Below are 23,772 nucleotides of genomic sequence, written 5' to 3'. Positions count from 1 at the left end.
ACAAGCTACCCAGCAGTGTCTTCCCAAGGCCACAGCAGCACAGCATGCAGGAACTTGGCAGGGAACATCTTTCTACCCCTGGCCTCCTGCTGTGCCTTCTCTGCCTCGTACTCCAGGGCAGAATTTCTTCAGCATCGCTGATTCCCTCCCACAGCAACCCTTCTGGATTTGACTCCTTCGGTGCTGAAATTATGATTACTCTTTAACGTACTCTTTCTTGTAAGCTGGCCATACCCAAACACAGGCTGATGCCTCTTGCGGGCCCTGCCATGCTGCTCCACAGCTCCCATCAGACAGCTCCATCTGAGGGTGGTGACGCACTGGAACAGGTTGCCCAAGGAGGCTGTGGATGCCCCATCCCTGCAGGCATTCAAGGCCAGGCTGGATGTGGCTCTGGGCAGCCTGGTCTGCTGGTTGGCGACCCTGCACATAGCAGGGGGTTGAAACTGGATGATCAGCGTCGTCCTTTTCAACCCAGGCCATTCTGTGATTCTATGATTCTCTCTGCTGTCGCAAGCCCCCGCTGCCCCGTGACCCTGAGCACGGCCAGGAAAATAAGGAAACTTGAAGCAGCAGCAACCATTTCCTGGTAAGAGCCTCGTCAAACAACAGCAGGCTCTCTTGGGAGAGCAGCTCTGCACTCTTCCCTTTCCTGGATCCTCCCCCACAGCTGTGTCCTGTCCTTGAGCTGCAGCTATAAGCACGCAGCTGTAAAGATAGAAAAAGTCAATACTGAGTAAAAGCGGAGCGTGAACGCTGAACTAAAAGCCCCTAAAACCCCCCCCCACCCCGCCCGCTCACTCACTGTCCCTCACAGCGCCGGGAAGAAAAAACAGACGGCGGTGACGTGTTCCACCCCTTGGAAGCAAAACACCAATAGGCGACGAGGAAGATGGTCACGTGATGGCAGGCGCGAACAGTCAAGCGGGAAGGGGGGGGTGGGGGAGAAATAAGGGGGCGTGTCACGTGACGCGTCGCCCTCCGTCCTCTTCTGGTCGCTGTCACGTGTGCCGTGCCGGCGCGCGCGCTGCCGTGGGGCGGCTGCAACGGTCGTAACGGGCGCAGTGTGTGGAGGCGCCTCGGAGGGAGCAGCTCCGGAGGATGCGGCAGCGGCTGGGTGAGGAGCGTGAGGTGTCTGCGGCCCGGCCGGCTCTTCCCGCCTGCCGCTCTTCCGTCCGTGCGCTGTGAGGCTGCGGCTGTCACACAACGCTGCCCGGCGCCTCGCTTTTCTTTTCTTCAGAAAAAGCATGTCTTCGCATTCAGGACCTTCTGCTCATCGTTCCATTTGCTGCCCGTTTCCTTAAGGCGCAGGTCGAGCACGCTGGAAAAGTGAGGCTCTGAAGGTTGTTTTCCTCGCTGGTCTCTATATTAGTAATTACTCTCTTTAGGTCTGGAGTCTCTTGTTTGGTAATCTGTAATGCTTTTTTTAAATGGGGGCAGTTTTGCCTCTTTGGGAAAGCGTCCTGCAGGCTGCTGGTAGGAGGTAAGGCGGGCTGTCTGTGTTGAAACTCAGGGGAATGTGTGGGAGAGCCTTTGGGGCACAGAGGGGCTTAGAAAAGCAGCACTGGGGATGGAGAACTGATCTTTGCTGCCTTACTCCATGGGGCTCTGGGGCATTCTTATTTCTGTATGCATCTTGCTGGAATATAGGTGGGTTTTCCAGGGTGTCTTGTCCAGAGTGATTGGCTTCAGTGAGTTGTGCTAATGACTCAGCTTCTTATTGAAAAGGAAAATGCTCGTTGTGACTGGGGCTGTAGCCTTGTTACGGTGGTTGAGTGGCTCGGTCATCCTAGTAAGGGTTTTTTTTGTGTGATTAAAACAGCCTTGTGTTCAGTGGTGCCCATGTATGTGCTGGTTTTTGCTTGCATCTCTTTCAGCCAGCTGCTGAGCCAGGAGGACTGCTTGCCAGGTTTTAGTCTTTCCCTGCACTGCTCTTAGAAAGGCATCCAAAAATAAGTCACCTGCACACAGAGGTTTGAGCATATTGTCTCAGGCATCCTGTCTTATGTAAGGTCTGAGGAAGGTAATAAGTTATGACATGTGATTTCGGGGATGTGACATTCTCCTTGCCACCAAAAAAGATGTCACAATAGTTTGTGTATCCCGTCAATGTCAGTAGCATGCATTGTTTCCCTCTTCTCAGCACTGGAACTTGAGATAAAAACCAAACCAAATGAGAGAAGATGTTGGGAGGACCACCCTCCTGTCTAGGAAACCTCTGTGTCTAGAGTTTGGCTGTTCTTTGAGGGATACTTAAAAGAGGATCAAGTTTGCCAATTGTTTCTTGTTTTTCTGAAACTGGATATTCTAGCTTTCGTATTCTCACTGCTGGTTGATTTCCCAGTAGGGGAAATGAAGGCCTCAGCCTGCTGTTTTTCTGTGCAGGAATAAGAATAAGCTGCAGTGTTGGATCCTGGGGAAGGAGTGACACAAACACACAACTGTTCTCAGATAATCCTTACAGGGGGATAATCTCTGAAGAGTTAACTGAAGTTTTTTGTTCTGTTGACAAAGGGTGCTATTTTCCCAGCAGGATATTGTATTATTGTTCTGTACAGCATGGGTATGCTCAGCTAAACTGTAAACTCCATAAAATTTTATCTAAAAGGATTTAAAACAATTTTGTAAACATTGTTTTCAGGGGCTTTGTCGTTCTGTTTTGTTTTTTGTTAGACAGAGATTCATGTATGCATGCTGTGTATCGCTTGGAATCAGCCTGCTCATTGTTTCTGTAGAAGGCAGGCTAGTGAATGCATAGGCAGCAGTTCAGCACAGAATATTTGAAGGGCTTCTATCTCTGACAGCACCGGGCTTGTCTTGTTGTGAACAGCTCTAGGAGTTTTTTTCCCTAATGCTGATGGTGCCTTTGAGTTTCGTTTCTTGTCAGCGCAGTGTGAGGCCAGTTTGGTTTCCTTTTCGACAAGTCATCCTTTCTTGCTTATTTTTGGCATTCCTGAAATTTAAGCAGTCATCTTTGTTTCTGTTCCTGTTTGGCTGCTGATATTGTTGGGTAATCTCAAAGATGTCAAAGTAGTTAGAAGAGGGGCTGATATGAGCCCCCTCTCCTGGTTGGTTCTGCAGTGGTGGAATACTGGCATGGCATAAAGCAGCACGGTTGGTGTGGTGGTGTTTATCATGGGGTCATGAGGCAGAAATAAGGAATGGGGCGCAGTGTTTTGCAAAGCAATATCTACCAGAGCACCAAGTTTAATATTATGCCTTCTGTACTTACAAGCATTTCATAGAACCTTGGAATGGCTTGGGTTGGAAGGGACCCAAGGATCATCACGTTCCAATCCGCCTGCCACAAGCAGGGCCACCAACCCCCAGATCTGGTACTAGACCAGGATTTCTCATATTCTTTTCTTAGAAACGTAGGCATTAAATGTAGATATTGATGTATACATGACGGGTATTCCTGGGAACTGCTGCTGTGTTGCATATAGAATCCAAGCAATGGCTTGTTAGCTGATTGATGGAGACTTGAATTCCAGTACATTCGCTACTGCATTGCACTTAAAAACTTCCCATTAAGGTGCAGGTTTTGAGAGGTGTGTATTGTAGTGGGGTCCAGGCCTCTGTGATTATCAGCACGAGTAAACTTAGCTCTTTGCTCGTGTTGTACAGGAAGGTGAGTGAAGGACGCCGTGTCCCTCTGTGCCGCTGCTTGCAGTGACATGTCTGAGGTCTTCTGGATGAGCCTTTCATTGCAAGATGTGCCCAGAAGAAACTCTGCTTGTGCCTTTTGCTCCTCATATTCAGCTAGCTCCAGGGCTGAAATGAATTCTAGGTTGTCATTGGAGAGAACCTGGTGTGCTACACATGTAGCGTAGTCTCTTGGTAGTGTCCAAGGACTCTTACTGGAAAGCTAGGAAAGTGGCTAAGGTTGTAAGGGAATCCATTTTTAGGTGGGGGGGAAGAATGGTGCTTATGCCTAAGTTGGGCATTTCTGTGGGAAATAGCAGATAAATAGTTAAGAAAAAATCTTTTTCATGGCAAGTTTGCATTAAGTAGGGTAAATTAAGTAGGTGAAGTCAAGAATGGACTGAGTTGGAACTTGGTCTTCTCAAAAGAGCAAGACATCACTTTTTTTTTTTTTTTAAGTGACCAATAACATGTAAGCATACTGCATTGCAGGATTCACTGCTGGTCTTAGATAGCACTTCTTCTGAAACTTTGCCTTGCTTGTCAGCACAGTTTTGAGAACCAAGCATGAGAAGCTAGAGTATCTAAAGCAGATAAAGGAGAGAACTAAGTATCAAGGAGTTCCGTGGAACTCTCCAATGAAAACTTTTTGGATCTCGTGGGACTTGTTGGTAACTGTGGGAATGGATCATAGATTGACAGTGGTAGAATCCCCCCAGGGTGTAAGCAATGGTATAATTTTTATGGGCAAGATTGAAGGCCTAAATGAGGTTTTGTTGGCTGGCAGCTTTGTTCTTAAGCTGGTGTGGTTATCCTGGGGAAACTGGGAAGAAGCAGCACGGTGTAAGGACATACATACACGTGTGTATTCACTGACGGGTGAATACAACATCTGTTATCCAAGCAACTGTTTCCAGCATGTTTCCAGCTAAGAAATGATGACAGTTTCACTTAATCAGCTTTTCCTCCCACGTATCTCACTATTTAATGTACAAACCAGCAAGTTTGTCTTGTGGAATGGTGGCTGTTTAGTAGTACCACATACAGTTTGCTTATATACCTAGTTGAGAAAAGACCACTCTTCTAGTGTCCTACCCCAGTCATTTGCTGTTTGTTCACCTTACTACATAGGAATATAATGTAATACTTCCTATAGGATAGAATGTTACTCTTGGACACACCAATTAGCACATCTTTTTTCTCATTTAAAGGACATGATTTTACTACCTGTTAATAAAAGCATAAAATACACCTTTAGATAAGATTTTCTTAATTCTGACATTGTCATCTTGCTTGCAGTAAGTTCATGAGACACAGTAACATCATGGTGGATGTGGGAAAGTGGCCAATATTTACCTTGCTGTCACCTCAAGAAATAGCATCTATTCGGAAAGCGTGTGTGTTTGGTACATCAGCCAATGAAGCCATATACACTACACACAATGATGAGGTAAGGCCTTACTACAATGGAGCAGGTTTTGCAAGCCTGGGTAGACTATGATTTCTTTTCTTCTTTCACATCTTATAGAACTAGTAGGACTGAGTCCTCAGAAGTAGAGCTGTAGCTGAGAGAATATGCTTTTACATGACAATACTGTCTTCCACTTTTGTGATTGTGTACTTTTTGTAGTGCAGTTCCTACAAATGAGAAGCCTGGCTTTCTGGCCTACACAGATCTGAAGCATTTTAGACTCATTAGTTAACTTCCCGAGTGCCCAGTGCTGACATTTGAATTTAACTGTGAGTGAAGTCTTTGACCCTCAAAAGTCCACAGCAAAGCTCTGCCATGGCTTCATGAAGACCTGCATATCACCAAATCTGTGCACACCTGAGTGTAAGTCACTTGAAATCAGTCTTCCTCTGTTTTTCAGGTGTTTGTTTTTGGACTGAATTGCAGCAATTGTTTGGGAACTGGAGATAGTCAGAGCACAATAGTACCAAAGAAATTAGAAGCCTTGTGTGGGAAGAAGATTTCCAGTCTCAGTTATGGAAGTGGACCACATGTTCTACTTTGCACCGAAGGTAGGAAACGAGTGTTAAATATAGAAGGATAAGTTACAGATTTAAGTTCTGCTTATATTTAACAAGAGTGGATTAGAGGACAGTTGTGTGAATCTGTTAATTGGATACTAATGCATTATTATGTGTATGCTAGGGGGTCTTCATTGATCTTAAGTGGAACCAAATATATTCAGTAATACGTTTCCCTTGCACCTCCAGTGCGTGGTAACTGCAGAGTTTTATGGTATCAGTTGTGGCTTACTTGGTTTTACCTGTGTGCTTTCTTTCACCTATTTCCACTGTAATCTGGAGGTCATACCACGTTATGTGTAGTGGTTGTGCACAACATACATAATCTGTCAGCATCCAAAGGAACGTTGTACTAGTTTCAGTACTTAGTTTCTTTTTACTGTCATGTTGGCACTTTTCCAATCCTTAAAATTCTATCTTAATTTCCTCAGAATCTGTGGTAGGTTTATCATATTCTTCAATGTCTTTTGCAGATGGAGAAGTGTATGCTTGGGGACATAATGGCTACAGCCAGCTTGGGAATGGTGCGACCAATCAGGGCGTTACTCCTGTTCAAGTCTGCACAAATCTGTTACTAAAGAAAGTGATTGAAGTAGCTTGTGGCTCTCATCATTCCATGGCGTTATCGTTTGATGGGGACGTAAGTTGAAACCCGTTCAAATCTCTTAATTCCTTCTTGAAGTGGGAGATGTAGGTGACCTTGCAGTCTGCAGTGGTTACAACTCGACCTTTTCTTTTGCTGCCTCGACCTAAAGTGTCCTTTACTTCAGAGCAGACCTGAAAATAGCTTCCCCACTACTTCCTGCCTTTCCTCCCCGAAGAAAAGGAATAATAGTGTAATAAATGTTTCACAAGGAGGACACCAGGCAGCTGTACTGCTTACAGAGGGAAGACTCTTTGTGATGTGCAAAACTGGAGATTACTTGCTTTGCAATTCTGCTATTAAAGATGTTTGTTGAGTTGTCACTGGTTAGCCTTCAGTCTGCTTCTTGCAGTCTTCATGGTTTCCACTGTTATTATGGAAAGAATGTTGCTTTGTACATCTCTGCACACTTGTGTGTGTAGCTGCTGAGCGAGCATCTGGTTCATGTGCCAAGTCTGCTTTATGCTGTTTGTTTCTGTGGCTTGAGGCTGTGTGTCATGGGAAACACGTCCAATTATTCTCCGTTTAGTCAGATTTGACCAATGTGTGTGTGATTGGAACTGCATTTTACTGCATGGAAGAGAGCTCGAGTCGACTCTGCCTAAAAAGAAACAAAACCACAAAAAGCACAAAGCTTTCTAGCAATGAAAATGGAAACTGCAGCTCTGTCCATCCCAGAAATCTGAGCACATCTGAGTTATGGTTAATTATGGAGTCATAATGCTGCAGTTAACGCAAAGGAGCTGAGGGTAGGGAAGAGACTGAGTTAATTTAAGTGGAATGCATTATATCTCTGAAAGGAGAGCCTGTGCTTAGAAAAGATCTTTGTGCTGTCATGTTTGCTTGGATTAAATGATAGAATTTGATATGTAATTCTCTTCCACGTGGGAAGGCAATAGTATTCATGTGTTAGCTTAACTCTTGGTGTCAGCTACTGTGTGGTAGCTGCCTGGGGTGACTGTGCTGTCTTTTGTAATAAACATAACGTGTTTGAAATCTCAGTGGAAGGGGGGAAACTTCTTTGTATTTCCCATGGAGCTGATGTTTGCAGCTGCCTAGCTGCTGTGGCTAGTTAATGTACTATAAACACATCCATAGTGTACCTTGCTGTAGCTTAGTCTGTGCTCTGAGGTTTTATCTGTTTCTGAATCAATTAAATTGAAAGCAATGAAATTTTTTAAGTGGAGTTTTAGTTACAGAAGGATTTGGCTGCAGAAAGCCTTGTGGCCTGATCTGAAGTTTTCAGAGAGGCGTTGGAGTTGGAAGTAACTCATGGAAATGCTTGGAATAATTCATTTGTACTGTTGGTTCAGTGTGAGCGTAATGCATTGCAAATAAAAATTGTGCAGAGATTTGTTAGATCAAAATATTCAGTAGGGATCAAAGATCCAAAAACTACAAGTAACAATACAAGTAACTAATGCTTTCTCCTCTCTTCAAATTAGCCATGATGTATGAGTAGTGGGTTTCTGTTGCTTTGTTCTGTTGCTGTTACTGATGTCTGACTCTTGGCTTGATGAACTTGCTCTATTCTTGGTTAACTGGCACCCTAGGGTGTGCAGATTTGACATAAGGTATCTCTGTCAGCATGCAGGTGGTTAGCATCTCCATAGTGAGTATTTCAACTGTCTGGTTTGTCAGAGAGCTGTCAAAAATAGTTCTATGGCAAGGGTGTAACTTCAGTAATAAATACTGAAGAAACTGAATGTCCAAAGCTGTAAGTGTTTCTATAGCAAACTACTTCCCTGTCTCTTGGACTTCCACATGAAAGAAGGCTTTACTAATATTTATATTAGCTGTGTGCCACTGGCAAACTTGAAACTGCTACAAATGCTGTTTTTTGTTAATGCCACTGTGTAACAAGATTGTGTTACTTGGACACGTGGCCTGATAAAACCAGCTGCCTTAACAACTCCTAGAAGAGTGAAAAAGAGGAATGATTATCTGGCTGTAACCTAGGTTATTGTTCTCTCAAGAGTACTGAACAGGGGGGACTTCTGTGTGTCTGGGAATCAAATCACTTTCACTTGAATTCATGTCTTTCCAACATGGTGAAAAGCATAAAGTCCATTCATTCTGCTCTTCTGATCTGACTTCTACTTTAGGTGGAAGTACATGCCTTGTGCTGGCTGAAGTCAAATGCTCTGATTCTGTAGTAAAAAGCTGGAGAAGTGCTGTGTTCTTATTTGTGATGTCAGTTCTGCTGTTCATTAACTTAAAACAGATGAAAATTATCTTAAGCATTTTAGCTAATTGAATAGGTTGGTTTACCTGATCTTGGCTATCATAAGATTATTATTTATTACTGCTATTAAGTATTAAACTACAATTTTGTTTGTTTCTTCTTTTATGGACAGCTGTATGCTTGGGGCTATAACAACTGTGGGCAGGTTGGATCAGGATCTACAGCAAACCAGCCGACTCCTCGGAGAGTTTCAAACTGTTTGCAGGATAAAATGGTAGTTGGCATTGCTTGTGGTCAGACCTCCTCCATGGCTGTAGTGAACAACGGTGAGGTAAGCACTGCTGTGCTCATTCACTCTGTGTCAGTTACCCTGTCTTATGAGATTGAGCTCTGAGCATGGAATAAATGCTGATACAAAGTGCTCAAGTTACAAATGCTCAAGTGTGCTGTCTTTATGTAGGTGTTCCATCTTATGGCAAAAACTGCATTGAATTATGCCTTCATCCAGTCTGCATCTGCAGGAATGTGAACAGTTGTATTCAATATTTTCATCGTTTCAGTAGCTTCTTGATTAGAGTTTTAAAAACATGCACAATTAAATGGTTAATCTTCCTGCAGAAAGATGGAATGATCCTAGTTCTTGAATGTATTGCTGAATTACCAGCTCCAAAAAAAAAAAAAAAATCCCACAAAAATCCACCAAAGGAAGAATTTGATTGTTTCCCTAATATTGTGCAACAGTCCCATTTCAAATAAGAAGTTTGCAATACTAACTTGCCTCTAAGTTTGAACTGTAACTTCAAGTTTACTTTGTCTCACTGTGTAACGTTTTCTTGTGACAGGAGGGGCTGCAAAGGCCCTTGAGGTTGAGATGAGCTTCCATTTTTGTCTTCGTCTGTCCACCATAATAAAACTAAAAGGAAAATTTGAGCTAAGCTGGGGGCTTCATCTTAAGTGAATCCATTATATTAATCAGGAGGAAAGTATAGGAAAAGGAAATAGGAAAGTCAACAAAATCTGTTAAAACTTCCTGTAAACCAAAATCTGTGTATTACAAAAGTGTTAGTACTTCAAAGAGATGTATTTTTGAACACAATAAAATTTAAGATGTAATGCAGGACTGAAAAGCTGAATGCGGTCAGTTGTACAGTGTATTTAGTATCTGTCATCCTTCCCTGCATTCCTTTTGAAACAGTGTACAGATTTCTTTTAATAAGATATCCTTTTTGAACCTGTGCTTGATATTAAATCCGAAGAAACCAAGAATGTATATTCTGTATTTCTAGGAGGCTGGCTTACTGTTGTTTTCCTTTTGCCTTTAGGTTTATGGCTGGGGTTACAATGGTAATGGTCAGCTGGGTCTTGGAAACAATGGCAACCAACTAACGCCGTGCAGAGTGGCAGCATTACATGGTGTGTGTATACTCCAGGTATGTCTAATGCAGAAATGAGGGGTGCTTTCGTGTTTCTAGCATCTGTTAAAACTGTATCTTTAGAGTCTTATTGCTGCTTCTGGATTTCACAGCTCTAATGCTGAATCTATGTGGTTCCTACAGATTGCATTAGGAGTATAAGAAGGGGTAGTTACTCCACAGAGTGCTTGCTTTTGTAATTGTGAATGCTTTATGTTTGGCTACTGTAGCTGAGTAGATTGTTCTAGATAAAAATGACATTGTTGTTATAGAGCTGTAGGAGTGAACTGCACTGGGCAAATACAAAAAGGGAAACAAGGGAACGAATATGTTCCAATTAGATTCTGTGTTGATATGCTAATTAGCCCTTCTAATGTGTTTTGTGCCAGCTTTAAGTACTGAGAAATAACACATTTTATTAGGTTGAAGATAGGTAGATAAAAGAATGCCTGAGGTGTTTAACGTCAGCTAGACTAAGGTAATGTGTGTGGTAATTTTGTTCTTGTTTCTTTTCTGTTTAGTAATAATGCTTATACATTTACAGATTGCCTGTGGCTATGCACACACTCTAGCACTAACAGACGAGGGTTTGCTCTATGCCTGGGGAGCTAACACTTATGGGCAGCTGGGAACTGGCAATAAAAGTAACCAGCTAAGCCCACTGCAGATCATGATGGAGAAAGAAAGGTAATCTTTCTGAAGCTGTTTCTGTGTTGATATATTTGGGCATGTGTTATGTGGTCTGTAGCATTGGAAGCATGTGCATTTGGGGTTTTTATTCTGTTTTTATTGCCAGTGTTGAAAGCACGGTAACTCTTTCTATAGACTGAATGCTTTTTGCTCTCTCCAAAGATTATTGAAAGTAAACATTCTATACTTTCACAATGCTGAAAAAAATGACCAAGTGTTTGGCTTCTCTAAATGTGGTTCCTTTAAAAAAAAAATAAATAAACATAAAAAAAAAAATAAAAAAAATTGGAGCTATGGAATCAATGAGCCAAACTTTTAAGCTGCATGGAGGCCTTCATTAAAGGGGAGGGGATGATGGCAGGAAGGAGTGACAAGTGAGGGAAAATCAGTTTTGTGAAAGAGCTTTGGACAAGTGCCTCTGGACAGTGGTCAACTATGGAAACAGAACTCAGTTTACAAGCTTGCTAGAGCTGTGGCTAAATGCTCCTGCTTTTATCAGTGGTACCATTTAGCAATTTCTCAGATTTGTAAAGGATTGACCTTTGTCAGCACTCCTTCAGCACTCTTAGAATATTTGGGATGTAAGTCTTACAGCTCTTCTGCTGTTCACTTACAAACACGGACCTCACTCCCTTTCTCTGGAGCTGAGTATTTACCTGAAGATAGTCTTAATTTAGTTTGAAAGCATCATGGTCTATAAATCCCTTAACTTGTGTTATCTCTTATGTTACAGTCTTCTTTTAACAAGGGAATACTCATGGCTGACTTTCTTTTCCTCCATTGCATTGGAGTATAAAATATAGCTGAGGAGATGTCTGAACAGTCATTCTAAGAAGTCATTCCTATTTTTTTCCTGTTTCTCACACTTTTCATTAAATGAAAAAGTGCACAATGCTGGGATTATTTAAGGGCTTTAAAAAGTTTGGAGGGGGGTTGGAATAAGGATAGAAACCAATGCAGCAGGAACCACTGAGGTGAGGCTGGCTTGTCTGCGAAGGAACTGGCATAATGAAGCAAAGTGAAATATTTCATTTGGAGCTGAGAGCGAGTCCAGAGGAAGCCACAAAGGTGATCAGAGGCTAGGGCACCTCTCTGCTGAAGAGAGGTTGAGGGGGAAAAAGGAGCAAGTAAATGTTCAAGTTGTGTCTGGAATCTAAGGGGGAGACAAGTCACTTGAACACACTCATCTTGCTTGACTTGACTCTCTTGGAAACAGTGCTCCAAGTGGGTGAGCTGTCATTTCCCATGAAGCATATTAATGCTTCTCCTGATCCTTTCGTTTATATGACTCTTCTGTCACACATAAAGTTGCTGACAGTTCCTTGAATTGCATTTTATGTTATTTTAAAGAATTTTGCCCATATAGCTTTTAAGGCTCTTTTAGACTGAAGTTTGTGTTAGCTTGGAGGCAGTTTCGAAGATACATTAGTTGAATTTTTGTAAGTGTACACTTACCATGTTGTACCAAACGTTTACTACAAAAGTATTGTTTTATACTAAGCAAGCGTATCACCTATTACCTGTATGTATACTGAAAGTTATTTTAGATCTTGGTCTTTAACGTTGAAAGAATTTTGTACCTAAAATGTATGTGGCCTAAAAAGCTGACTTATCAAGAATATTGTTCTATAAAGGAATAAACACTTGGAGATGCATGCTTTTAGACTGGTTGTTATACATTTATTTGTCCCAGTTGGTCCGTGTTAGATTTTTCTATAGTTTTGTTTTTTAAAACAAGAAAAGCACAGAAACATAAAGTTCTCTGATGCTTTTTTAACATGGGGGAAGCCAGGAAAGCATAGCTTTCAGCTTTGAACTTACCCTAGGACTTCCCCTGATTTTTGTTTGCTGTCTGGACAGAAGTGCTGAAAATATCCTTGGCAGTCCTTTCAATGGAAGTGTGATTCTTCTTGGTTCTCTAAATAGCAAGATAGGGATTCTGTGAGCAATGGGAGGAACAACACAGATGTGTGCATCAGTAGCACACTTAAGACTTTACTTTAAAAGGCAGTGATAGCTCTTTAAGAATGAAGAGTTAAGTGTGTATTCACTTTCAACAGGCAGTGCTTCATTTGAGCAGGAAGTTGTTCCAAGCTGAGTTTCAGCATTAAGGGAAAGAAAGGAGGGTGGTGAGGCACTGGTACAGGTTGTCTGGGAGCGGCGGATGCCCCATCTCTGCAGACACCCAAGGTCAGGCAGGAGGGGCTCTGAACACCTGATGGAGCTGTAGGTGTCCCTGTTCACTGCAGGGCAGTTGGACCTGGTGGCCTTTAAGGGTCCCTTCCAACTCAAATGATTCTGTAATTCTATGAAAATAACAGCAAAATGGGAAGCCAGAAACACAGGCAGCAGGTCAGATCTCTGTTTGCATAAGGGAGGTGGGGGGCAAGGATTAAAAGAGAGACAGAAATATTTCTCGAAGAAAAGGCTTATTGAAAAATACGTAGGATCTTAATTTGAGAGAATTTTCATGGCTGTTTTGAAAGTTCTGTGAAGTGCTCTATCATACCATAGTGGTATTATAACCTTCTGATCTGCTCACTGTCTGTAGGTTTGCGAGTTCCTTAAGCTTTTATCACTGAGAATAAGTATCTGACGTGTATTGCTTTTAAAGGTGAGGGTGGGAAATACTGTTTTTCTTCATCTCCTTGCTATGATTATGGAAGAGATGGAGAAACGTCCAGTAAAACTGACAGCATCAAAGCACTGTCTGATTACAATAAGATCTACAGAGTAATCTGAAAACATCAGTGCAGCTCTTAATTATCTGTTCAGGCAGGATCATGTTGGTGCAGGGCAAAGAAGCGCAGGAGTATCAGTACGTATCTTGCTCAGCTTTTATTTTGGTACAGCGCTTAGAAGGTCGCTCAGTTCCATACCTTGAAGTATCTGACAAGGTTTCTTCTGTTTGCAGGGTCGTGGAGATTGCAGCCTGCCACTCTGCTCACACTTCGGCTGCCAAGACACAGAGCGGCCAGGTGTACATGTGGGGCCAGTGCCGCGGCCAGTCTGTGGTCCTTCCCCACCTCACTCACTTTGCCTGCACTGACGATGTGTTTGCTTGCTTTGCTACCCCTGCTGTTATGTGGCGTCTTCTCTCAGTAGGTGAGAACGAGCTCTGAGATGGCAGCCGGTGCTCGGAAAGCCGAACTGATTTAAATACTGCTATGAAATTTGTTTCTGTGTTGTAACCTCTGTGCAGGCTTGTGGTTATTACTGCAGTGTACCGCTTGTTTGAGGATGGTTCTTGCTTTAAGGAGAACTGATTTAAAACTAGTTCTCTCCAAGGGGTGGTGATGGTGGTGTTTCTCTTCCATCCTTCTACTGAAGGGAGCGGTCTGCTTCAGCCAAAGATCCAGAATGGGGTTAACAAGATTGTTTGCCAATAAACATCCAGAAATTGCCCTGTTTACACTGTGAAAATTGTGCATTTCGTATGTTTGAGCTTCAGCTCAGGATAGGGAATGGCTCCCAGATCAGTGAGCATTACTTAGCACTTTTAAAACTCTTTCTACTCAAAAGAATGCTCTTGAGTTTTGTTACTTTGGACTCTAATGACTTTGAATAGTATGCGTTGCCTTTAGCTTTTCCTCCTTCATATTTACTCTTCTAGCTTGAATGGGAAAGAGCAAATCTCTTATGTTTCATGCTAGGAAAGCAAAAGTAACCTTTTCTCCAGACTTGTACTGTTACCTTTGCACGTTACACGTTGTATTTGTCTTACCTGTAGACAGCCCTGTAAACGTTTGAGTCCCTCTCCCAACCTGGCTTCTCCACAATAACTTCTCATTTAGCACATTTTTGCACTTACAGTGGTCTGAATAATAGCATCTCATCTGTAGAGGAAACTAAACAAGCTTACCAGAGACAGAAGATCAGCTTGGATTGATCAGTCTCTGGGCAAATCCCAGTCTTGTTTTATCCCACTTCCTCAGTTTTCTAATCCTATGAAATATTTGTTATTCTTGCCTTTTGCAGAGGTCTGGTGGTTGTCCTGAACTGTATTTTCCTGGTTGTGAAGGCTCTAAATGGCACCTTCCCACTTTCAGTAACTTTAATTTTTAGTTTTTATGAAGGGCATTTGGATATTGTTCCTCTATTTTAATTCTTAACCTAATATTCCCAATTACTCAATATTTACATCAAGAACAGTAATTCTCTGAGCATTCTTAATCTCCATCCTGTGTATATTTTTCCTTCTCCACCTGTTTTATTCACATAGGCTCTGAAAACTTTTTTCTTTTCTCAGCTTTTTTCTTAGTGAGAGCTAACTCTGAATAAAGATTATGTTCTACTTCCAATTATGATGGTTCTACCAAAGAAATAAGTCAGTCACTCAGGATTGACTGTACTGAAGTTCAAATCTGCAGCCTTTTTGAGGAATGGACTTAAGGTATCTGGGGTGAAAGTCCATCATCAGCATAGCTTAAACTAAGCTGGTGACCTAGGAAAAAAATCACATGAGCAAGTGAATGGGTATTGGAGTGTGGTTTATTTAACCCCAGTGAGATGTCAGCTCTGTGTATGATCCATGCAGAGTAAACTACAAGAGTTTAGGTTTTTTGGGGGACAGAAATATAACACATATATACTGTTACACATTTTAAACTGTCCCTAATTATGAAAAGTAGTTAGCATGTGGATGATCTATATGCAGTCCTGTGGATTACTGGAGACAAGCTGCATCGTTTTGCAGTGCAATTTTTTTTCCTTTCTTCTGTTTTCTCCTTCTTTGTACTTCTGAGATGCTTAAAATAATGGGTTGAAGTTGAGTTATCTAAAAATTTAGAGTTCTTGCTTTACTCAGTCTTAGCCAGCTTGTGCTGCATATGTTACTAGGATTTCTAGGGGTGAAGAACGGGACCTTTCTGAGGTCACTGCAGTAGACCTTATTATTAAGAACTATCAAAGAGCTTTGATCTCACAGCTTTAATCCCCTTCCAAAGTTGCAAAGCTGTCTATCCTTTAAAGTACATACTGTATTCTCAGTACAGTCTCCCTTCTTGCAGCAGGTCTTGTGTTGCCATGACTGACCGATGAACTGAGTGTAACAGCATCACCAGTAGTTGATATTAGTGAGCTCTGGCAAAGAGTCAAACAACCTGCAGGCTGTTGCTGTACACAGTGTCTCTAGTGAGCTGTAGGTGGTGCAGGTTGGCCAGAGATGAGTTTGCAGGCTGGTCTCTCTTGCTGTAATCCAGGTGCGAGTGCAGAGCAGAGCTGACCCAGCACTATTGCTAAGCTGCTAGAAGGCTGCTAATTTTACAGCTGGTCTGTGCACGTAGAGTGAGAAAGAAGTCCTCCAGGTACTGGAGAATCTCCTTGGTGCTGGGTAATGAGCTGGAATGGGGACTGCTGACCATTGCTGCATGCACCTTGTGGAGCAGTCCTTGCCAACAGAAAAGGGTAATAGATTCATTCATTCGAGCCCTGATACTGCCCTTGACATTCAACAACTTCAGTGGCTAGCTTTAATTACAGTGATGTGTGCCTTCTGGATAAGGTGCTTACACATGCTTTCTTTGTTTAAAAATTGTTTCTGCAGAGCAAGAAGATTTCTTAACAGTAGCAGAGTCTCTGAAGAAGGAGTTTGACAGCCCAGAAACCTCAGACCTAAAATTCCGAGTGGATGGAAAGTACATCCATGTTCATAAAGCTGTTCTAAAAATCAGGTAGTGCTTGTATTTCACAGCTCCTGTTTAAACAACAAAACCTTTTAGCATTGCCTCTAAGGGGAGATGGGAAATAGGAGGGGTGATACCTTAAATCTGCAGTATATACTACCTGTGTATCTGTAATCACTTTTAATGAAGTGACTGTAGAAGGCACTGAATCAAAACTGCCTTAAAACAGTCCATACTCATAGTTTTCATTAAGTCTATTTGTTGTTACCAGAATAATATATTTTGTTAAGCTAGTCTGATTGCAGTGTATACTGAAATGTTTCTGTAGTATAGCTTGAATTGGTTTTGTCTTGGTGCATAACAGTGTACACTTTATTACAAACCAAAATCTGGACCACTGACTGATATGGTAACATATATGTGACTATTATAGAGGGCACCAAATATACACTTCAGAGAGGCTAGAATGTTTTATTCATTTGTTCATACAATAGTGTTCCAGATGGTGTCTTTGTCTCTTAGGTGTGAACACTTCAGAACCATGTTTCAGTCCTACTGGAATGAGGATATGAAGGAAGTGATAGAAGTAGACCAGTTTTCTTACCCTGTGTATCGTGCCTTTCTCGAGTACTTGTACACAGACAGTGTGGACCTTCCTCCTGAAGATGCAATAGGTATTGTTGTGGTCCAGTTCTGTTAGACAGCAGCATCCAGAGAAACTGAGAAAGGGCACGAAGAATAAATGTATTAATGTAGGCTTCTGGTCCTATGATGTGTTTTTTTCTGGTGATTGATTGTGCTGCTTTAAACAATCACTGTAGCAAATTTGCTACAGCAGAAGTAATGCGTGAAGCACTTGCACACCTTACTGAATATAAGACAGGATAATACAAAAGGATTTGTCTGCGTGTAATAATGGAAACTTGGGTAGCAGAGCTAAGAACAAACTGTGACTCAAGCCTAGATTTTTACTGCAGTACACTTATGCTCATGTTGTGCTGATTTTGCAACAGCTCCACTATCAAGCATTTAGGTACGTGAATCAGTGGAACAGTTCACCTATTTATTGAGATTAGCAGGATTGTAGCATGTGGATAATAAAAGGCCTTTCTTTCTATCTGATGGTAAAATACTCTTATAAAAGGGTATTTGCAAGAAGTGTGTCATAGCCACATAGCACTGCACACAGAATGCAGATGCAGCCTGTACCATGGAGAATAAATTCATAGAGTCACAGAATGGCCTGGGTTGCAAAGGACCACAATGATCACCTATTTCAACCCCCTGCTATGTGCAGGGTCACCAACAACAGACCAGGCTGCCCAGAGCCACATCCAGCCTGGCCTTGAATGCCTCCAGGGATGGGGCATCCACAGCCTCCTTGGGCAACCTTGGGAAATTGTTGAAAGGGTGGAAATAATTGCATGTGACTAATGTGGTGGCATTTTAATTGCAGGGCTTTTGGACTTGGCTACTTCATACTGTGAAAATAGACTGAAAAGACTGTGTCAGCACATTATCAAGAGAGGGATTACTGTGGAAAACGCATTTTCATTGCTATCTGCTGCTGTCAGATATGATGCAGAGGTAAATTTCCAAAGTTCAATCTCTTAAACAGGTGGCTCCTTTCTGACCTAAACTGTGGAAGAAAGCAGTCAGTCATGTTTTCATATAAGCTAGCTCCAAATATCAGATAGCACTATCTGCCACTTGCAGGATTTGAGAATGTTGCCTTTGGAATTAAGAGCTTCATTGCAAATATGGTTTTTATATATATTTTTTGGATTTGACTCGGCAGAGAGGTGTGGGGAGGGTGAGCTGGTACACAGATATCTAAAGATGACTGAAGTTGCAGGTAGAGAATTGGTATCTGTCAGTGTTTGCATTGCTTAGCTCATGGTGAAAGTCTAGAACAGTTTTCATGAATTATTGTTTCTGTGGGAGGAAAAAAGCCTCAAAAAAGAGAAGATAAAGACTAACTCTCAAATGAGAGAAGGGCTTAAAAACAAAACAAAAATCACATTATGGAAAGAAACTCTTGTAGGTCTTGTAAGGTTGTGGGTTACACGTGATATCACGTGGTGGTAGGATCTGAGGAGTGGTTTATTTTCTGAGTTATTTTAACTACAGTCAAATACACTTTCTTTAAATTATGCTTATGAAATGGCAATATTACAGCTGCTTTATGAACCTAATTAATTTTGAAGACTGAGGAACAGCATGTGAAAAAGGAGGAAGGCCAGTAAAACATCCTGCAGAATGTCTGCGTTAGGACATCACTGGTATGCAGCTTTGTCATGTAATCAGGAAGTATCCCTGGGCTTTCTTCAGTCCTTTGTGCTCAAAATAGTATCCATGCATCATATTTGCAGTTTAGTTTGTTTTTCACCTGCTGTTTATATAGAGTTGGTTCTCAGTAAGTGAATTCTGTGCTGCTTCTTGCACTTGAGAGCTGTCAGTAGGCATGAAATGCCCTAACGCAGCTACTTCAGAGACTTTACTTCAGAGCCTTGTGGTGCATTGCTGGTTTGATGTACCTTAGTGAAGGGCTGCCTTAGAGTCTGAATTATGGCTTCAGCTCTGTGGTGATTAAAGGCTGTGTCAGTGCAAGTCATAGAAAACAGGAAGCTTTCTGTACTTTAGCCTTAGGAGGTTGGTTGTGGAATGGGTGCTCAGAGTGATTGATTCTGCCTGTAAGGGGAAGCTGGAAGTGAAGTGCAAGTTGATCCAAATGCTACATCAAGGAGAGAGTAGGCAATACTGAAGGGCTGCCTTGTTTAAAACAATAATTAAAGATGTATAGTAGTGGTAGATCAGAGTTTGAAATTGCTTGGGTGATGTCGTTCATTCAAGGGGTCTGCGTGTCTGGAAGACAGTAGGTAAAAGGACTTCACTAATTTAAAGTGCTTTTAGGATGTGAAATTCCCCCATGCTTTTGGGGATTGAGTGACTGGATGAAGTGCCTAGAACTAGTTCAGGTCTTCCTTCTGAGGAAGGTTAAAACATTCATTGGATGTACTTGTGTGTTTTTTTTTCTTTTCACTTAAATCTGTATTAAGTACAGCTTGCTGGGAGTGCATCCATCCACAAATGAAATTCAGACTTTTTGATACAGAGTTTTGAATTTCCTGAAGTTTCTTAATAGTGAAAGAATACTATTTGTTGTACACCTTATTGCGTTGACTTGGTATATGAATTTTTAATAAAGCAGTGCAAAATACCGTGATGTGTATGATGTAATTTTGTTTGAAATGCTGGTTAATTCTGTTCTTTAAAAAAAAGAAACAACCCTCAGTGTTCAGTTCTAATAAGCTTGTCTTTTTTCATTGCACAGATGCCAAACAAGTCAAGATCTGCAGCTTCAGAAAGCCTGGTGTTAGACCAGGACGCATTTCTGTATCACTGTTGTGTCAAGAACTCGCTGGCACACAGTTGCCCTAGTTGTCACTGTTGACCTTAAGTGAAAATCTGAATGATAACCAGCCTGTCATACCTATGGTGGCTTAAAGAGCTGCGCACACTTGCTGTGCCTTGCTGCAGCACTCAGTCTGAGCTAAGGAGGAGGGGTGTGTTCTTATGTAGAAAGCACAGTTCCACAAGTTGGTGAAGCACTGAAGGAAGTGGAACAGAATGGGGAGCTGCTGTTCTGGAAGGGCTGTGGCATGTTCCTTAAAGCAGCTTTGCTCTGCACCACAAGGAATTGATTTCCTTCCTCCTCAAAGGAGAGCTGGAAACAATGTGAGCGGGAAACCTTCTGTGCTCAGCATCACGTTGTCAGCTGCTGTCTTTTGTTTTTTAGACATCCTTTCTCTCTGACATCACATGGGTGCAATGGGAGGCTTTTCAAATCCTTAAATGGAAGGCTCTTCCAAGCAGTCTCAAATATCCAGAGCAAAACTTCTGCAAGAAATGCTGTATTGTGCCACAGTGTATCTTTATTTTTATTTGGGTCATCTGTGAAGCACTGTGTAACCTGGGTCTGTTTCTAATGAGCATGAGGTCTTCTGCTTAAACTCTGCTTTAATGTTGCCTGATACACACTTGCATTGAGCCTGGTGATGAGCAACTTGAAGGCTTTATATAATTAAGCAGGAAATTGAGCAGCCTTACACAGAGGTCTGAGTTCATATTATGGAATGAAAGAGCTGAATTGCCTCCATCCACAGTCTTGGTCTGACTTCATATTATGGAATGAAAGAGCTGAATTGCCTCCATCCACAGTCTTGGTTATGTTTTGCTATCCTAGCAATTCCTGTTGTTTGTACTGGGTTTTAACAGGTGTCAGTATATGTAAATAGACAGTTCATATGAAGAAACTTTAAAAGGTACAAAAAAATCAGATATTCTGAGGAATGTGACTCAGCTGTATAGGGAAAACCAAACCATGGCTGTTTTGTCCCCATAACTGTGGTAGTGAGGGTAGAATCATTTTCTGACGTGTTTCTGTAGGGATGCTGGGATGAGGGAGGAAAAGGTTGAAAGGTGCTGGATTAGTTTGTCTGGTTCTCTGCAGAAGTAAAGCTTAGAAAGGCATTTGTGCCCTACTGAATGTAAGCTGCTGTAATGGAAGAAAGATAATGAGGCTTTTTTTTTTTTTTCTATTTAGGACTTAGAGGATTTCTGCTTTAAATTCTGTGTTAACCACTTGACCGAAGTGACACAAACGACAGCGTTTTGGCAAATGGACGGTCCCCTGCTGAAGGAATTCATTGCTAAAGCCAGTAAATGTGGAGCCTTTAAGAACTGAGTTGAGGCTGCAAGCGACGGGCGTCTGTAGGATGTTTTGCAGATGTAACAGGTCGGTGTAACTGCGCGGGTAAAAGCGGTACCTGGTGTCCCACAGCAGAAGCTGTGCAAGGCCACAGCAAAACGTGCTCTGTACTCACAACTGAACTGCTGTAAAACTGTCAGGCAATGTACTTGCATTTAGCACATCTGGATGGAGGAGCTAGCAGCAGAGCTCCTCACAAAGGAGAGAGTAAACACTGCAGCATCCAAGAGGCACCAGGTGATGTTAAGGACTTTTAGGCTAGGAAATCCTGTTTCTAGCGTTGCCTGTTAATATTTTAAATGTACTGTTTAAGGGCTCAGAGCCCCTGAATGAAGTCGTTTAAATCATTAGCTCTCTGGGTTATAAAGAGCCAAAGGGCATGGATATCTTTTGTTGCAGTTGCATGATGTGAAATTGCTGGTTGCTGCGTGTAATTAACCAAGTGTATTCGGTGCTTAGAGAAGTGTGCAAAACCAGAGCATCCTCAGAGCTTGCAGAAGCAACTGACAAAGGCAACTCAGAAAAGAGGGGCTGCTAGCAGATCTAGTTTGAAGCCAAATTCTATATTTGGGTATAACTCAATATAAGTTGTAATGTATACTTTCTGTAATCTGCTTAAGTAATATTTATGACAGCTAATGGGAAGATTTCCCACTTTGACTTTAGTTAATTGGTTCCCCTAGTGGAAAAAGAATACACTGTTCTGAAAGCATTTGTTTCATTTTTTTTCAGTTAAGTATTGTATAAATTTAAACTACGTGCAATAAAATTCTTTTTTTTAAATAACTCTTTACAAGCAAACTTCCTTGAAGAAAATGTCAAGCTTTGTGTTATGTTGCTACACCTAAGTTGATTTATTAGAAAAAAAAAAAAAACAACCAAAAAACCTCACAGATGATGTATTACTGAATCTTATTGACCTGACTGTGCCTGATGTGCACCTGTGACCTCCATTTCAAAAAGCCTGAAGTTTGTAGGCACCTGGTGACTGCAGTCCATGTTGCTGACAGGAAACACTGATGCTGTAACTTCACAGTGGCCACGTGCCACCTACTGTTTGTATCATGTGCAATAAGGATGTTATTGTGCTGCCTCCAAGGGTAGAGAAGTTTAAATTTGAAGTTTGAAGTTTAGATTGACATTAACAGCAGATTGGCTTTTTGGGGTAAACCTTTGCTCAGTGTGGCAGAGCCAAGGTTTCATAGTGTTGTAGAGAGCAGGGATCTTCTACAGCATGACAGGAGGAGTGCAGTGTAGGATTGTGTGAAGAAACACTTCCATGTGTGTCAAAAGCAGTGTTAATGCACAACTTGTTCTAGACTGCAAACTATAAACTAATCTTGACTAAAGGTCTAGCTTGGTGAGAAACAATTTGGGCTGCCCTCATCAGGAATTCAGATCTTTGCAATAAGGAAGGAAAAAGAATTAGCCTGAGTTGAACGAGCTTTACTTCTTTCCACTGATGGTGTATTTTCATCTTGGTTTCCTAGTAACTCATCATAGATGATCCTTTCTCCACTTTGATGCATTGAAGGGTACTGCCTTGGTTTTAGGAGGCACAGGCTGGCCCTGGAGCCTGTTGTGCCATTCTGTAGTGTGAGGGCCATGCTCTTCAGTACTGCTTCTACTTGCTGCTGAGAGGCACAGTGTTGGTAAACCCAAGGGGCTGACAGCCTGCCCCCTCCTAGGCCACATCCCATGCAACAGTGGGGCTTCTGAGCATGACTAAAGACAGCTTCCTTAAAAACACTTTATTTTTATTAAGTTACTCTTTTCTAATTAATGCTTTTCTGTATTCAAATCATTTTAATATAACAGCTCTTAAAGGATACAACTTCCCTCTGTTTTTTTCTTAACGAAGAAAGGAAAAAGACAGTCCCATTGTCTGATCCATTCTATACTGTACACATGGATTGGAGTGTAGTACCTCACCACTTCTGGTCTGCCTGCAGCCATCACTCTAGCACTGCTGCTACAGCAGACCTAATATCAATCAAAAAACACTTTTAAAAACCTCCAGCTTGGAATTCCAGTGACTTCTCTCAGTGCAAGTCCTGCTAGTTGATCTTCTTTGGAAAGCCAGGGCAGCACTGTGGTCCTTAAAACAACACTGTGTAGATGCAGACAGGGAAGTGGCCACTTCACACAGGCAGGAGAGGCTGCTGCAATTAAAGTGACTTGAAAAAGCTTTCATTGGCAGCTGACGATAGTCCTTTGTCTTTGAAGGAAAAAGTCCTTGGGAGGGTTTTATTCAGCTTTAAAAAAACTACAGCTGAAGTATAATACAATTATCCACAGTAAAATTTAAAGAGTAACAACTTCAAGTTACTGCAACAGTGAGGTATAAAAATGAGTAAAAACATCCAGTCTTTGCTTGTGGCCCTAGCCTGGGGGAAAGGAAGTCACACACTGACCAGACGTGCTCTATATGGTTCCTATCATCAGAAAACGTGGAGTATTGACACCATGACTGACAGCCGTGGGGTTATTCAGACACTGTACTGGATGTACTGGCAGTACTCTCCTGGGAGGGCAGGGAAACTTCTTTTAACTCCTGCAGTAGCTCAATCTGGTTATCCAGTCTTTTCCTGCTTTCCAGCAGTTCTTGAATTTTTTCCTCAGTCCCTATTATGGAAAAGAAAGGGATAAAAGCTTTTATTCATTTATTTTTAGATACAACAGTTACTAATGTCTATTTAGTGTTATAAATTTACATTAAATTAACAGGCAGGTTGCAGAGGCCTCTACTGCTCAGTTTTGCCTAGTGAGAC

At 41.8% G+C, this 23,772-nt stretch overlaps 2 protein-coding genes across 6 annotated transcripts in view; one reads left to right on the top strand and one right to left on the bottom strand.

Annotated features, from left to right (window-relative positions):
* Positions 1-978: 978 nt before the first annotated feature.
* Positions 979-21,787, top strand: RCBTB1 (RCC1 and BTB domain containing protein 1). Of its 5 annotated transcripts, none has more exons than XM_052664580.1 (12): positions 979-1,117; positions 4,945-5,095; positions 5,517-5,667; positions 6,150-6,316; positions 8,677-8,835; positions 9,827-9,934; positions 10,461-10,603; positions 13,521-13,711; positions 16,152-16,278; positions 16,753-16,904; positions 17,687-17,817; positions 20,837-21,787. In XM_052664580.1, the coding sequence occupies exons 2-12, from the start codon at positions 4,952-4,954 to the stop codon at positions 20,975-20,977; spliced, it is 1,614 nt and encodes a 537-aa protein (XP_052520540.1). In that variant the 5' UTR covers positions 979-1,117; positions 4,945-4,951; the 3' UTR covers positions 20,978-21,787. The 5 variants fall into 5 exon arrangements, 4 of the variants coding, with proteins under 4 accessions (XP_052520540.1, XP_052520543.1, XP_052520539.1 ...); XM_052664583.1 differs by having other exon boundaries at positions 979-1,329; XM_052664579.1 differs by lacking the exon at positions 979-1,117 and adding an exon at positions 1,230-1,343.
* A 954-nt stretch (positions 21,788-22,741) lies between these two features.
* SETDB2 (SET domain bifurcated histone lysine methyltransferase 2) overlaps positions 22,742-23,772 on the bottom strand; it is a 36,952-nt gene continuing 35,921 nt past the window's right edge. The window contains exon 26 of the mRNA XM_052705661.1: positions 22,742-23,626. Coding sequence (XP_052561621.1) covers positions 23,487-23,626 — 140 coding nt within the window. The 3' untranslated portion in view covers positions 22,742-23,486. The remainder of the gene's footprint in view (positions 23,627-23,772) is intronic.

This window comes from Tympanuchus pallidicinctus, unplaced genomic scaffold, assembly GCF_026119805.1.
Source record: "Tympanuchus pallidicinctus isolate F22 unplaced genomic scaffold, pur_lepc_1.0 scaffold6, whole genome shotgun sequence".
NCBI lineage: Eukaryota > Metazoa > Chordata > Aves > Galliformes > Phasianidae > Tympanuchus > Tympanuchus pallidicinctus.
The sequence above is the reverse complement of the archived record's forward strand: the minus strand, read 5'-3'. Positions and strand labels throughout refer to the sequence as shown.

Excerpts from the sequence above, each read along its gene's own strand:
- RCBTB1 (XM_052664578.1), top strand. The coding sequence starts at position 1,431 with ATGGGGGCAGTTTTGCCTCTTTGGGAAAGCGTCCTGCAGGCTGCTGGT. Across the intron at positions 10,604-13,520 it reads ATCATGATGGAGAAAGAAAG|GGTCGTGGAGATTGCAGCCT; the intron begins GTAATCTTTCTG and ends TTCTGTTTGCAG. Across the intron at positions 16,279-16,752 it reads AAAGCTGTTCTAAAAATCAG|GTGTGAACACTTCAGAACCA; the intron begins GTAGTGCTTGTA and ends TTTGTCTCTTAG.